This window comes from Chiloscyllium punctatum, chromosome 23 (assembly GCF_047496795.1).
Source record: "Chiloscyllium punctatum isolate Juve2018m chromosome 23, sChiPun1.3, whole genome shotgun sequence".
Taxonomy (NCBI): domain Eukaryota; kingdom Metazoa; phylum Chordata; class Chondrichthyes; order Orectolobiformes; family Hemiscylliidae; genus Chiloscyllium; species Chiloscyllium punctatum.
Window position 1 is genome coordinate 91,370,182 of NC_092761.1, and position 14,174 is coordinate 91,384,355.

General features: G+C 38.7%; 1 protein-coding gene across 2 annotated transcripts in view; it reads left to right on the forward strand.

Moving 5' to 3' along the window:
• cbl (Cbl proto-oncogene, E3 ubiquitin protein ligase) overlaps positions 1-14,174 on the forward strand; it is a 228,816-nt gene that overhangs the window by 103,552 nt on the left and 111,090 nt on the right. For both annotated transcript variants that reach the window (XM_072593489.1, XM_072593490.1), the window contains exon 3: positions 11,874-12,020. In XM_072593489.1, coding sequence (XP_072449590.1) covers positions 11,874-12,020 — 147 coding nt within the window. The remainder of the gene's footprint in view (positions 1-11,873; positions 12,021-14,174) is intronic.

A 14,174-nucleotide genomic window follows, 5' to 3' on the forward strand; every position in this document is an offset into this window, starting at 1 on the left:
AAGTTAAAGTTCCTTGAGGCACTCCTGGTGTAAGAGGCAACCACCTGTGAGTTAAACAGAACCCGTGTCAGATGCCGAGTACATTGTGCTCTTAGAGGAAGTAATGCATACGACAAGATAATTTCTTATCAAATTAGTGCAAAGTGCAAAATTGGAAATTTGCACAATGGGAGCATTTGATGCCATTACAATTCTAACAATCCAGACTGAATGTTTAGATTTTAAAAATATATCGGTAGTTATAAACCATTGCTCATAAGTAACAAATTTGCAGGTGTGAAGCCAACAGCTTCATATATCAACAGGAAATCGTATCGTCATTTGGCAGTATAGAACTTGAGTATTGCTGGAAAAAGACTTACTGCTGAAGCTTTTTATCTTGCACTTAGAGACCTAAGGCGCAACTTTTTCACACACAGGGTGAGCTGCCAAAGGAAGTGGTGGAGGCTGGTACAATTGCAACATTTAAGAGGCATTTGGATGGGTATAGGAATAGGAAGGTTTTGGAGGGATATGGGCCAGGTGCTGGCAGGTGGGACTAGATTGGATTGGGATATCAGGTCAGCATGGACAAGTTGGACCGAAGGGTCTGTTTCCATGCTGTACATCTCTATGACTCTATAATTGTGTAAGTGACAGTAAGTGCTGATTGGCAAGTGGATCCTGATATAAGAGGTATTGCTATGGAGAATCAGCAATTCATGTTTACCGCCAGAATCTGCCAAGTTTGGTTTAAATTTTAATCCAGACCAACTGATTCTAACTCTGGCCAAGGAAATGAGCCAGTGAATGGCCGTCACCTATTTTTTTTGAATGGACATATGTACAGTGAGTGTACATGTTCTTTCTATCTGCAAAGAACAGGGCACACAAGTTCATCACAGCGTGAGCCTGACTGAAGATACTTAACTAGTTGACAGTGTAATTATTTTCACACTCAGGATTATCTGACAAATGTTGTCCAATTGCAGAATCACTCTTGTGAGTTCTGTATGTGTGGGTTGGTTGGGTCCAGCCAGTGCCACAGTTATTGCAATGTAGCAGTATCAAACAGCTAATGTCATCTGAGATACCTTACCATTTCCAGGACAATCTGAGGTGGACTGGGCACATTTCAGAATCATAAGTGACAACCTTTGACTTGTTCGTGACTTTGTAATTTGTACAGTGAGAAATGATCTGAGTGTAGACATTATCCTGCAGGATAGCTTTTAATGCACCCTATTTCAGCTTCAGACTGAACAAATGACTTGGGTTTATGAGGTTGCTGAAGTTATAATGCATGTAGCAATAAGAATCCCATCAAGTCCTACCTGCTCCATCATGCATTCAAATTTAACTTTTAAATGGGTTGGTCAAATAAGTTCTCTTTCCATGATATTCTACTTGAGAAATCGTAGCCGACCTGCCTTCAAGATCATTCCACATGTTGGGACAGCAATAGCAATGCCAGGTAAATTGTAAATTTTCTGAAAGAAAACTGTAGAATATGTATTAAATGAGCCAAAACTCTTTAATCATCTCCCTAGAGAGACTGTTCCATGGATTACTCTTTCTTCCATTCAAAAATATCTCTGATAAAATAAAAACAAAATATTGGAGAAGCTGGAAATCTGAAATAAAAGTAGGAAGTGCTACAGAGACCCAACAAGCCTGGCAGCATTTATGGAGCAGGAAACAGTTAACTTTTCAACTCTTTTAAAACTTTTCCAAAGAAGAATCAGACTGGACTTGAAGTGTTGGCTTTCTTTCTATAAGCCAGGCCTGCTTAGTTTCTCTGGTACTGTATTTCTATTTAATATTTTAATGGTTTTGAATTGATTTCTAAATTTTGACATTTTCAATTACTTTGGTGTCTTGGGTTCCTGTTCCAAGAAGAATTAACAGGATCCGAGAAAGAAGCATGATTGCAAGTTACTTCTCATCCATCTCATTTCTGACTAAAAGGTTTCCTTCCGTCATCCTAGTTCTTATTTCTGCAGTAGTTGTACTGTTCCTTTATATACTGTAATGATCAGACATGTACAAAACTGTCTTAAATTTGTTTATGGCAATGGTTTATGGAGTGGTAGGCTTACATCACTATTTTGGTTCAGTAGTGACATTTTCAATGCATCACAATACAGATTTGCTTTACTTGCTTTGGCGAAACATGACTGAGATAGGTTCAAAGAATGATCAGACAGAACTGTTAAACCTCTTGTATTTATTATTTTCTTTTCATTTGTCAAGGGCTTTCCTGAAGATTTTGTTGACACGTCAAACACTTTGGCAGATGAACTTAATTGTCGAGAAGCATAATAAATAAATATGTTCAAATTATTTCACAGTTTATAGCCTTTAACTTTGGAATTGTTCATTTCATTGATTAAGTTATGCAGGTGATATAAAGATATTGTGCTGGTGACCTCTAACTACAGAAAATTGGTGAAGGTATGAAATAAATGTGGTCTTGAAACAGACCCAAATCACAGGCCATTGGTTGCATTCTTTGGGCTGATGACTATTTTAAATTTTACCATCCTCTGGGTTCTATAAGTCAACAAGTTATTTATCAATTCTGAAGTATTGTCACTGATTCACCTTTATTTTCAATACAAAACGTGTCAATAAAACTGTACCAAAGACCTGACTTAACAATATACAGCAGCCTTGTATGCAAAATGCACTTCAGAAATTCACCAAGGGTCCGAAGATCACACCTTCCAAATTCACAACCACTGCCATCTAGAAGGGCAAAGGCAGTAAATACATAGGAATATCACAATCTGCCTTCCTTCAACCAACTTACCCTCCCAATTTGCAACTATATCACCATTCCTTCACTATTGGATGTGGAATCCTGGATTAGTGAACTGAAAAGTGACATTTCCTAACAAGATTACTTTGCATTGAGCAGTTCTGTTCTCCTGGTTTCACAATATTTAAATACAAATAACTCAATCTGATTATTTCAACTTGTCATATAATCATTCAATCTATTAGTTTATTTCTATCACTGAACAGAAGAATAAGGAGCACAGAACTTATGAACACCATATTAAGACCATAGGAAAGAGGAGCAGAAATAGACCATTCACCCTATTGATCTACTCTGCCATGACATTAGATCATGATTGATGTGATAATTCACATCTCCATCTTCCTGCCTTTTCATCCTAACATTTGATTCCCTCTGTCTGTCTCAGCCTTGAATATAGTTAGTCACTCAGCCTCAACTTCCCTCTGTAGCAAAGAATTCCACAGATTCACAATCCTTTGAGAGAAGTAATTCCTCCTCATATCTATCTTAAATGCACAACCCTTTATTCTAAGATTATTCCTTCTGGTTTTGAACTCTTCCACAACGGGAAGCAACCTTTCCCTATCAACTGTCTACCCTATCAACTCCTCTAAGAATCTTGAATGTTTAATTCTTTTTTTCATCTTTCATTCTTTGATATCCAAACAAGTACAGGCCCAATCTACTTTATCTCCTCAAAACACAGTCCCTCTGTACTTGCTATCAGTCTAGTGTACCTTCATTCGTCTGTTTCCAATGCCAGTATTTTTTTTGATAAGGGACCAAAACTGTTCACAATATTCCAGCAGTGGTCTGACTAGTGCCTTTAATACTTTTAGCAACACCTCACTACTTTTTGTTCTTTATTCTTTGTTAATCAAGGCCAGCATTCCATAGCCTTTCCTATTACACATGGACATCGAAAGCTCACTTTTCGTATTCATGGATAAGGACTCCTAAATCTCTGTTTTGTAGCTTACTATAAGATTTTTTCTTCATTTAAATAATGATCAGGTCCACCTCTTCCTGCCAAAGCGTATAACTTAACATTTCCCCAAATTTTGTTCCATCTGCTTAATTTTTGCCCCCACATTTGATCTGTCTGTATTCCTGTGCAGACTGTTTGTGTTATTCTTGCCACTTCCCACTTATTTTTGCATTACTTGGCTATAGTACATTCTCTTTCTTCTTCCAAGTCGTTGATATATATTGTAAATAATTGTGGCCGCAGCATTGATCCCTGTGGCAGCAATAGTTACAGGTTGCTATCCATTCTGGATATTTGACAAAGCCTAATCTTGGTATTGATTCGGCAAAAATTGGATAACTCTAAGTAAAGCGTTGTCTTCTTCAAACCATGTATTTAGTAATTTCCAGAAGATTTAGGACAGAATTCACGTTTTCTTGCTTTATTTCCTTACTATCCTTAAATGCATCTCATCCGACTCTTGAGCTTTATTCATCTTTTAATTTGCACAGCTGCATAATGTTGGTGACGTGATTCAATTGTTTCTCAAGAAAAATGTAAAAAGCCCCAAAAGGGAGATTGGAGAATGAGGCTGACCAGATGAGAGAGGGATAGGGGATAGCATCCAGGCAGTACAGACCATAATATAGTGCATTTGAAGGTGTTGGAAGGTAAAGCAAGTCTGATTAAAACTAGGTTATTACCTTGGAGAAAACCTCCTGCTCCTTACCTTAAAACTATGCCCTTCTTTGTGGAAAATTTTCTCTGTATTTACTTTGTCTATGCCACTCAGACCTTTGTATATCTCAATCAGATCAGCCCTCTGCCTCCTTTGCTCTAAGCAAAACAATCCCAGCTTATCCAGTCTGTTCTGAAAGTGTTTGATAATGTACGGATAGAAAAATGCTTCATCTTGTGGGTAAGATCATAATTAGTCCAAAAGAGAATTTAAATTTCACCAAAACAATTGGTGAGAACGTGGAACTTGCAACCACAAGGAGTGGTTGAAATGAGTAATGTTGATGGATTTAAGGGGAAGCTGGAGAAGAATATGAGAGGGAATGGAAATAGAGGGTACAATAGGGGTTTTAGATTAGCAAAGGCTGCAGTGGTCTATAAATACCATTAATTGTTATTTACTGTGTGATAGCCTATCATTTTTTCCTACTTTGCAGCAATGATTGCAATTAAGAAATCCCATATTGTCTGCAAAGCCATCTGGGCTGCCCTGTGAGCCTGAAATACATTCTAGAAATACAAGACAGTTCATCTTTACCTACATTAGATTAGAAGCTACTTATTAAGTGTCCAATCCTTATTCTAACAATATTTTCCTGAATCCTTTCAGTGGAAATCTACAATGTACTCCCAGTTTTACATTTCAATGTTTTACTTGCAACGTTTTAAGCACTTGCAAAACAAAAAAAGTTGAAGAAAATGTTGTCATTAACTTGTGATAAAAATGTCCTGTGTCACCGATGATTAGTCTTCCTAACATCAGTATATGAGTTGTCTGAAAGCTTGTGGATAAAGGTGCTGACTGGCTTCAGCATTAATCCATACAGGTTAGAAAGTCTAGAGTTGACTACCAAGTTTATGCCAAGCTATCTGATCTCATCTTTCATTAAGAACAGGCAAGGCGGTAAAAGAAGGGAAGGAGTGGCCTTTTTAGTCAAGGATAATATAACGGTGGCTGGGAGAACTTTTGACAAGGACTCGTCTACTGAGGTGGTGTGGGCTGAGATTAGAAACAGGAGAGGAGAGGTCACACTGCTTGGAGTTTTTTATCGGCCTCTGCAGAGTTCCAGGGAGGTGGAAGAGAGGATTAGCAAAGTTATTCTGGGTAGGAGTGAAAGAAACAGGGTGGTCATTATGTGGGACTTTAACTTTCCCAACATTGACTGGAAATGCTGTAACTCTAGTACGTTGGATGGATCAGTTTTTGTCCAATGTGTACAGGAGGGTTTCCTGATGCATTATGTCGAAGGGCTGTCAAGAGGGGAGACAACACTGGATCTGGTGCTTGGTAATAAACCAGGCCAGGTGTTTGATTTAGTTGTAGGTGAACACTTTGGAGAGAGTGACCATAATTCAGTTGCGTTTAGTTTAGTGATGGAAAGGGATAGGTACATGTCACAGGTCAAGAGTTATTGATGGGGCAAGGGCAATTGTAATGCGATTTAGGCAAGAATTAGGATGCATAGAATGGGGTAGCAAAATGCAGACAATGGAAATGTGGAGCTGGTTTGAGGAACACATATTGTGTGTCCTTGATAGGTATGTCCCTGTCAGGCAGGGAGGAAGTGATAAGGTAAGGGAACCGTGGTTTACTACAGAAATTGCATCTCTTGTTAAGCAGAAGTAGGAGGCAAGATGGTTCAGATGAGGTGATGGAGAGTTACAGAGTAGCTCGGAAGGATTTAAAGAGAGTTAAGAAGAGCAAAGGAAGGACACGAGCAGTATTTAGCAAATAGAATAAAGGAGAACACTAAAGCTTTCTACAGGTATGTGAGGAATAAAAGGATGACTAGGGTAGGAATAGGTCCAGTCAAAGACAGGAGTGGGAAGTTGAGTGTGGACCCTATGGAGATCGGAGAGGTGCTAAACGAACATTTCTCATTGGCTTTCACTCAGGAAAAAGAGAATATTGTAGAGGAGAAGAATGAGGTACGAGATATTAGACTAGAAAGGATTGAGATTAGTTACAAACAGCTGTTATCAATTCTAGAAGGAGTGAAAGTAGACAAGTCCCCTGGGCCAGGTGGGATTTATCCGAGGATCCTCTGGGAAATAAGGCTTTAATATTTGAGTCGTCATTGTCTACAGGTTTAGTACTAGAGGACTGGAGAATTTCAAATGTTGTATCCTTGTTCAAGAAGGGCAGTAGAGATGACCCAGGTAACTATAGACCAGTGAGCCTTACTTCTGTTGTAGTAAAGGTTTTGGAAACGATTGTAAGAGATAGGATTTATAATCCTCTAGCAAGCAACAATTTGATTTCAGATAGTCAACGTGGTTTTGTCAAGGGCAGGTGGTGTCGCACAAACCTCGTTGAGTTTTTTGAGGTGACCAAGCATGTAGATGAGGGTAGTAGGGCAGTTGACGTGGTGTACATGGATTTCAGTAAAGCCATTGATAAGGTTCCACATGGTAGGCTGTTGGCAAAAATGCAGAGGCATGGGATTGAGGGTAATTTAGCAGTTTGGATTAGAAACTGGCTTTCTGAAAGAAGGCAGCGAGTGGTGGTTGATGGAAAATATTCAGCCTGGAGTCTGGTTACTAGTGGTGTGCCACAAGGATCAGTTTTGGGACCACTGCTGTTTGTCATTTTTATAAATGACTTAGACACAGGCATAGGTGGATGGGTTAGTAAATTTGCGGACGACACTAAAGTCGGTGGAGTAGTGGACAGTTTGGAAGAATGTTACAAGTTGCAGGGGGACTTGGGTAAACTATAGAATTGGGCTGAGAGGTGGAGTTCAATGCAGTTAAATGTGAGGTGATACACTTTGGGAAGAATAACAGGAAGGCAGAGTACTGGGTCAATGGAAAGATTCTTGGTAGTGTGGATGTGCAGAGGGATCTTGGAGTCCATGTACATAGATCCCTGAAAGTTGCCACATAGGTGGATAATGCTGTTAATAAGGCATACAGTGTGTTAGGTTTCATTCATAGAAGGATTGAGTTCTGGAGCCGCAATATCACACTGCAACTATACAAAACGCTAGTGTGGCCACACTTGGAATATTGTGTACATTTCTGGTCACCATATTTTGGGAAGGATGTGGAAGCATTGGAAAAGATGCAGAGGAGATTTACCAGAATGTTGCCTGGTCTGGAGGGAAGGTCTTATGAGGAAAGGCTGAGAGACTTGGGTCTGTTCTCATTGGCAAGAAGAAGGCTAAGAGGGGATTTGATAGAGACATACAAGATACAAGAGGATTAGATAGAGTAGACAGTGAAAGTCTTTTTCCTAGGTTGATGATGTCAGCTTGTACGAGGGGGCATAACTACAGATTGAGGGGTGATAGATTTAAGACAGATGTCAGAGGCAGGTTCTTTACTCAGAGAGTGGTAAGGGCGTGGAATGCTCTACCTGCTAATGTCGACAACTCAGCCACATTAGGGAGATTTAAACAATCCTTAGATAAGCACATGGATGATGATGGGATAGTGTAAGGGGCTACCCTGAGAATAGTTCACAGGTCATCGCAACATCGAGGTCCGAAAGACCTGTTCTGCGCTGTATTGTTCTATGTTCTATCCTAGCTGGCAATATGGATATTACATCTAACCTTGGCAACCATAGGAAATCGCTGCTGCCACTGTTTATGCCCGAATATTTGATGAGAAAAGAAATAGGCTCGTGCCTCTTTATTTCCTGTTCTCACCTTGATCAAAAAGCTGGCCTGTTGTTGTTTACTGTATCATGAATGATATTTTGGGCAACATTTCAGAAGGTTACCAAAATGTTTTTTGAATCTTCTCCCTGGAGAAGCCATATTATCTGTGGAAAGAGGTAAGGAAAAGGAAAAAAATTGGTTATTTCTTGGATGCTTCATGATTAAGTTGATTTCATAGTGAGGCAGTAACATGGTGATGATGAAATTTGTCTAGTAATTCAGAGGCCCGGCCAATGCTCTGGGGGCACTGGTTCAAATCTCTTCATAGCGGCTGATGGATTTTAAATTCAGTTGTGTATCTGGAATTTGTCTTGACAATGGTGACTGTAAGACCATTGTTGAATGTTGTAAAATCATCGGGTTCGCTAATATACTTTAGGGAAGGAAGTTTATTCTCCTAAATTGGGATGACTATATTTGACTCCAGAACCACAGTTGGCTCTTAACTGTTTCCTATAGTGGCTAAGCAAGCCACTATTCTGTTAAAGGACATTTAGTTGTGAGGAAGTAATATTGAATTCAAAATGTTAACTCTGTTTTTCTCTCTCCTCAGATAGTGTAAAATGCGTTGAGTTTGTCCATCAATTTCTATTTATAGTTCAGATCTCCAGCATCCTCCGTACTTTGATTTTATTTCAGGGCAAGTAATGATATACAACAAATGGTGGCCTTACCAGCAGCGCCTACATCCTATGAATGAAACAATAAAGAAAAAAAAACTTTCTTTCCCCCACCACAATTGAGCTAAAATTTGAACGTATTATAATATTGTCAGTTTTCAATATTTTATTAATCCTAACTCTTTATTCAGCCGGTAGTGATTGAATTGACCTCTATAACTATCAGAGTTAGATTTTGCATTATTCCTGTTATGCTAAACAAACAGGGAAAGAAAATCCAGTAGCATGGTGTCTGTAAAGCCATTTGCTCATCCCCAAAATATACATTTCTTGCTCAGCCCTGCTCGAGAGGATATTAATGGTCAAAAGATAATCAGTGTAGACACAGAAATCAAGCTACTGTAGTGCAAGCCCCACTTTAAAGGAAAATGAATGGAACTTTGTACAAAGCCTTTGCTATTCAGCCAATATTTTAAAACCTCCCCTGAGTGTTCTATTTGTGTTGTGATAATATGCAGAAAGTAGTGGAAGTCATTCCCCATGAAATGTGACTGGACTGAGGATTGTATGGCTTCAGTCCATTGATTGAATGTGTACTGCTTGTTCTTTCAGGGCTTAATTATAACAAAACTGACTGACTGTGTCATGCTGAAATCCATCTGCATAATGTGAGATGAGAATAGATTGTGATAATTTCATGTTTTTGAAATGTTTATTTCTCAGTTTAAGAATCCAACTTCCTAAATTGTAATAAAGGTTTCAATAGTGCAGAGTGTATATTGCTATGTTTATAAACTTAAAATTCTTTGATCGCTAAATAATTACCATGATATGTAAGTCATAGTTTATTGTAGTTGCTGTAGGACAGTATTTAATGCTATTATAGGTAGAGTACCCCAAATCTGCCGTCTGAAAAGTACACATTTTTCTCTCAAGCCATAGAATATGGCTCATGGCAGGGAGAGAAAGGAATAATTGAAAGCTGTTCAAAAATCAGTATGTGGTTATATGAATGTTTACATCAATCACGTCCTTGAAATTATTATCAACACTGAACAGTGTTTTTGGTACTGTCGCTCAGAAACTTGTAAATTACATCACAAAAAATATTTTGTTAATACAGTATCCAAGAGGGATTTCTGATTTCTATCAAAAGTGCATCAATTTCAGACCAGTTCAGAAAGTTGAATCTAAAATGATTATTTTTATACCTGAATTCATTTTCTGATTTAACAGATAATCCAAAACTCAGGGAATTCACTCTGGCAACGGCCTTGGCCCTAAGTGTTCTGGAATTTGGACCTCAGACATGCCATAATGCAAGAATGAATTGACTAGTTTTAAATCTGCTATTCATTCTCTTGTTTAAAGTGTATCCTGATAACTAGTAGAGTCACAAATGGAAAATGCTTATACAACTAAATTAAAATGCTGTACTTGATGGAAATCTAATATAAAATCAAAATGCTGGAAACAGTTATCAGATCAGACAGCAGCTGTGGAAAGAAATAGTGGGGAAGAAATGTAATTTTAACACCACAGGATGCTGAATGAGGTGGCTTACCTCAGCATTTATTTGGACTTAATAGTTTTGGGCTAAACTTTGAAGCTTTAGCATATCCAGCGACTAAAGCAAAATGAGAACTATTGGATTGAGGTAAATACGTTTCTAGAATTTTCCCACACTTCCAATGGCCCCCAAATGAGCCCTGACAGTTGCTATACTCACCCATGTGATTGCACAAAACCCCATTACGTGGCCAGATATTGCTCTTTCATGATCCCTACCTACACATCACATTCTATCCCCCACCCCCCCAAAACACCCGATCTGCTGATCCCACTTCCTCTTCTCATCCACTTCTTGTACATGACCTTAAGCCTACTTCAGGCTCTCCTACCTGGCAGCCAGCTAACTTGAAAGTGGCCAACTGACCAGAAGGAAATTATGGTAAAAATATCAAACCCAATTCTACCATCAAGTTCTACAGTTCCTTCATCTTTCAACTTTCTAATCTCCCTATAAATTTGAAACTGTTAACTCTGTTTCTCCCTTCAAAAATAATGCCAGGTGTTGTGTTTTTCATTCATTTTATGTTTTGATTTATCCTTTCTTATGTCCTTTCTTCTTGGCATTCTCAAATCAACCTGTTCAGATGTGAAACACATCTCTGGCGCAGCTGAGCTTGAACCTGGGTCTTCTGGCTTAGAGACAGAGACACTGCCACTGCACCACATCAGCCCCTTCTTTAGTTGTTCTTAGTTAAGTATTAAAGCTAACTTTTGACAGCCCGTCAGTGTTTAATTCTATCATGCAATTTTTGGATCATGCATGGTTTGAGGGTACTTGAACTTTTCTTTTGCAGTTACTACTGTGGAGGATGTTGTAAATGAGTTTATGTTAAATGAGTTAATGTTTTAGTTTTTTTTAAAGCTAATAAATCCTTAGTTTAACTAATATCATCAGACTGTTACATGTCCTCTGCTGAGTTGCTTGATGAGCACAGCAGGTCAGGTATCATCCAAGGAGCAGGAGATTAGACATTTCATTTCTGATGAAGGGCTTATGCCTGAAGCATGACTCTCCCACTCCTCGGATGCTACCTGACGTGCTGTGCTTTTCTAGTGCCACCCTTTTCAACTCTGACTCTCCAGTATCTGTAGCCCTCCTTTCTCCTGAGTGCCATGATGTCAGCTAGTGCAGTGATAGGATACTGCACTTGACTTCAGGATGGCAATTTTGAAGAGGGAAAAGGATTCCTGATTCTGTTTGCAATCCCATGAATTTTCTTGAAAATACATGTGGATGTTGCATGAAGTGAAATTTGGGATCTGCTGTGATGTCTGCTGTAGTCTTGCTACCAAATGAATAATAGCCTTAAGGAAAAACTAACAAAAGGATGAGGCAACAAAATCAGTGAAAAGAACAATTGCAATATTCATTACCAGGAGCTGTTATCCTGGTGTTTAGTTAAAATGCTTCTATTTGCGTTGAAATTAGATTAGTCATTTTGGCAGTTGTGCAGAATTTATAAACATTTAAGGACATTTTGGTTAAGATATTTCTTCTTGTCTAAAATTTTGTTTTTTTTTCTTTGCAGGCGACATCTGACCAAACTGTCACTGATATTCAGTCATATGTTGGCAGAGCTGAAAGCTATATTCCAAAATGGAGTGTTCCAGGGGGATACTTTCAGGATCACAAAAGCAGATGCAGCAGATTTCTGGAGGAAAGTTTTTGAAGAAAAGTAAGTTCCTCAGTTTGGTACAGTTTAGAGTCCTGTCAATTTTCACCCTTTTCACCAAAACAAAAATCACCCTTTTTTTTGGTATAACTATCTTACTGATTTGTGTTTTAAGTTCTTAATGAATGGAGCATCATGTAAATTCTATACTCCTCAATTGCAGCAGGCAGGTTACCACTGATTTTCCTGTTCTACACCAATTTTTAAAGACATGCATTCCTGCTCTTTTTTTTCACTACATAGTTTCATACATGTCATGGTCTTCTCATCAGCAACCCCATCCTGACCACCTGCTTTTAGCTCCAGAGATCTCTGTATGAATTTGTTTTTCACCCATCTCTGTGAAGCCCATTCTCACAGCTGCATGCTACATTTTAAAAATAGTTTTGCATCTCTGGAGGGGTGTGCTTTCGACGTGCCGAAGTGTTATTAAAATGCAAATTTCTTCAATCAAACCTGATGTAGAGAGAGTGGAATGAAAGATTTGGAGGTTTTACTTTTCTGTATCTCTCACTCCCTCTGCTCTTACCCTCTACTGCTCATTCTATCAGACTTTTGTCTTTTCTTCTCAAGTTGAACTATACTTTCTCTTCTCTCCATTTTGCAGTGTCAGTGTTTTTCACATTTCAAGAACATTATCCTACAGTCTAACAATCCATGCTTTGCTTTCCACTGCTCATCATTTCTATTTCATGCGACCATGCTGAGTGCAAATATATTCCCCTTTCCTGTTAAGGTCAATCAATCTCTGCCAAAGTGCTCAGTGCTCTCCATTTTCTCTGTACTCAGTGCTTTGTTTCCTCTACGCCTATCTCCCTTCACCCCCAGCCCCCTCACATCACCCCGCTGCCCAAGGAAAAAAGGTTACTCCATACTTTCCCTCCTCACACCCGACAGACTCCTCCAAACTTTCTTCTCTCTATTGGTCAATTTCTTCTGAATCATCAATTCCCTCTCAGCACTGCCAGACACCAGCAGTTGATACTATCAAGCTCAACATAGCTGTTGATCAAATCAAAATTGCTCCCCAATACTAAAAAAAAGTCTAGATCCCCATTTTATTCCATTTAAAACTGAGATCCCTACATTACTCATTATTTATTATCACAAAACACCAGGAATGTTCTCCTCTTCCATGTTCTTTTCCAATTATTACCATAATCCTGCTATCTACTTAAAATTAAGAGCATCTAATTACTACTTTGTTCTGTACCCTGGGTTTCAGAAAAAGTGCACAGCCTTAAAGAAGGTGATTGTAGTTATCATTGAAGAGGTGTTGGACCATAAAGCCTAAAGTTTATGTTAACTTTCATCCTCTTGGGTATAGCTGTAGTCCTACCCTCGATGTTTTGCACATTTCTTTGCTGTAAAAATTTATTTCAAGGCACATGGGTATCGCTGGCTAGGCCATCATGGTTGCCCATTGTTAATTGCTCTGGAAAAGATTGTTAAGCTACCTTCAGTCTCTTGAACCTTTGTAGTTCATGTGTTATAGGTAAACTTGCATGCTTTTCAGAAGGGAGTTCCAGGATTTTACCCCAGTGACAATGAAGAAATGACAGTTTAGTTCCAAGTTTGTGTGGTATATGGCCCAGTGAGAGGTCGTGGCAACAATAAACAGGAAAATAATTGAACAGGTTCAAGTCGTTTAAGGAAATTGTTTGTGATTATAGATTTCCATAACTATTAAATAAATGCATGCAATCAGGTCTTTACAAAAATGTCTTTGATGTGTTTTGTTAATTAAAGGGACTTTGTATTTTTTACATCCAAGATTCCTGGCATTGTCTTAATTTAACATCTCAACAAAAATAAAATGCTGTTGTGTAGAACTCCCTTGGTAATGTACTGTCTGGATTATGAGCTCAAGTCCTGGAGTGGGGCTTGAACCTATGACCTTCTGTTTCAAAGGAGTGAAGAATCAATTCATATCAACTCTAGTAAAAAAACAAAAGCCATTGTTTCACAGTAAAATAAAACAGCCCACCAGCAAGATAGAAATAGAAAATGTGATTGCTGTACCTTACACTCAAGTATTTGTTTGAAAGCAGTCGTTAAATGGCTTGCACCAGCAGCTTCCTGGGTGTGGGAGCACAGAGCATGCACTTATTCATCAAACCAGCTGCACTCCCACTCTTGCCGTCCTTTCATAGAATG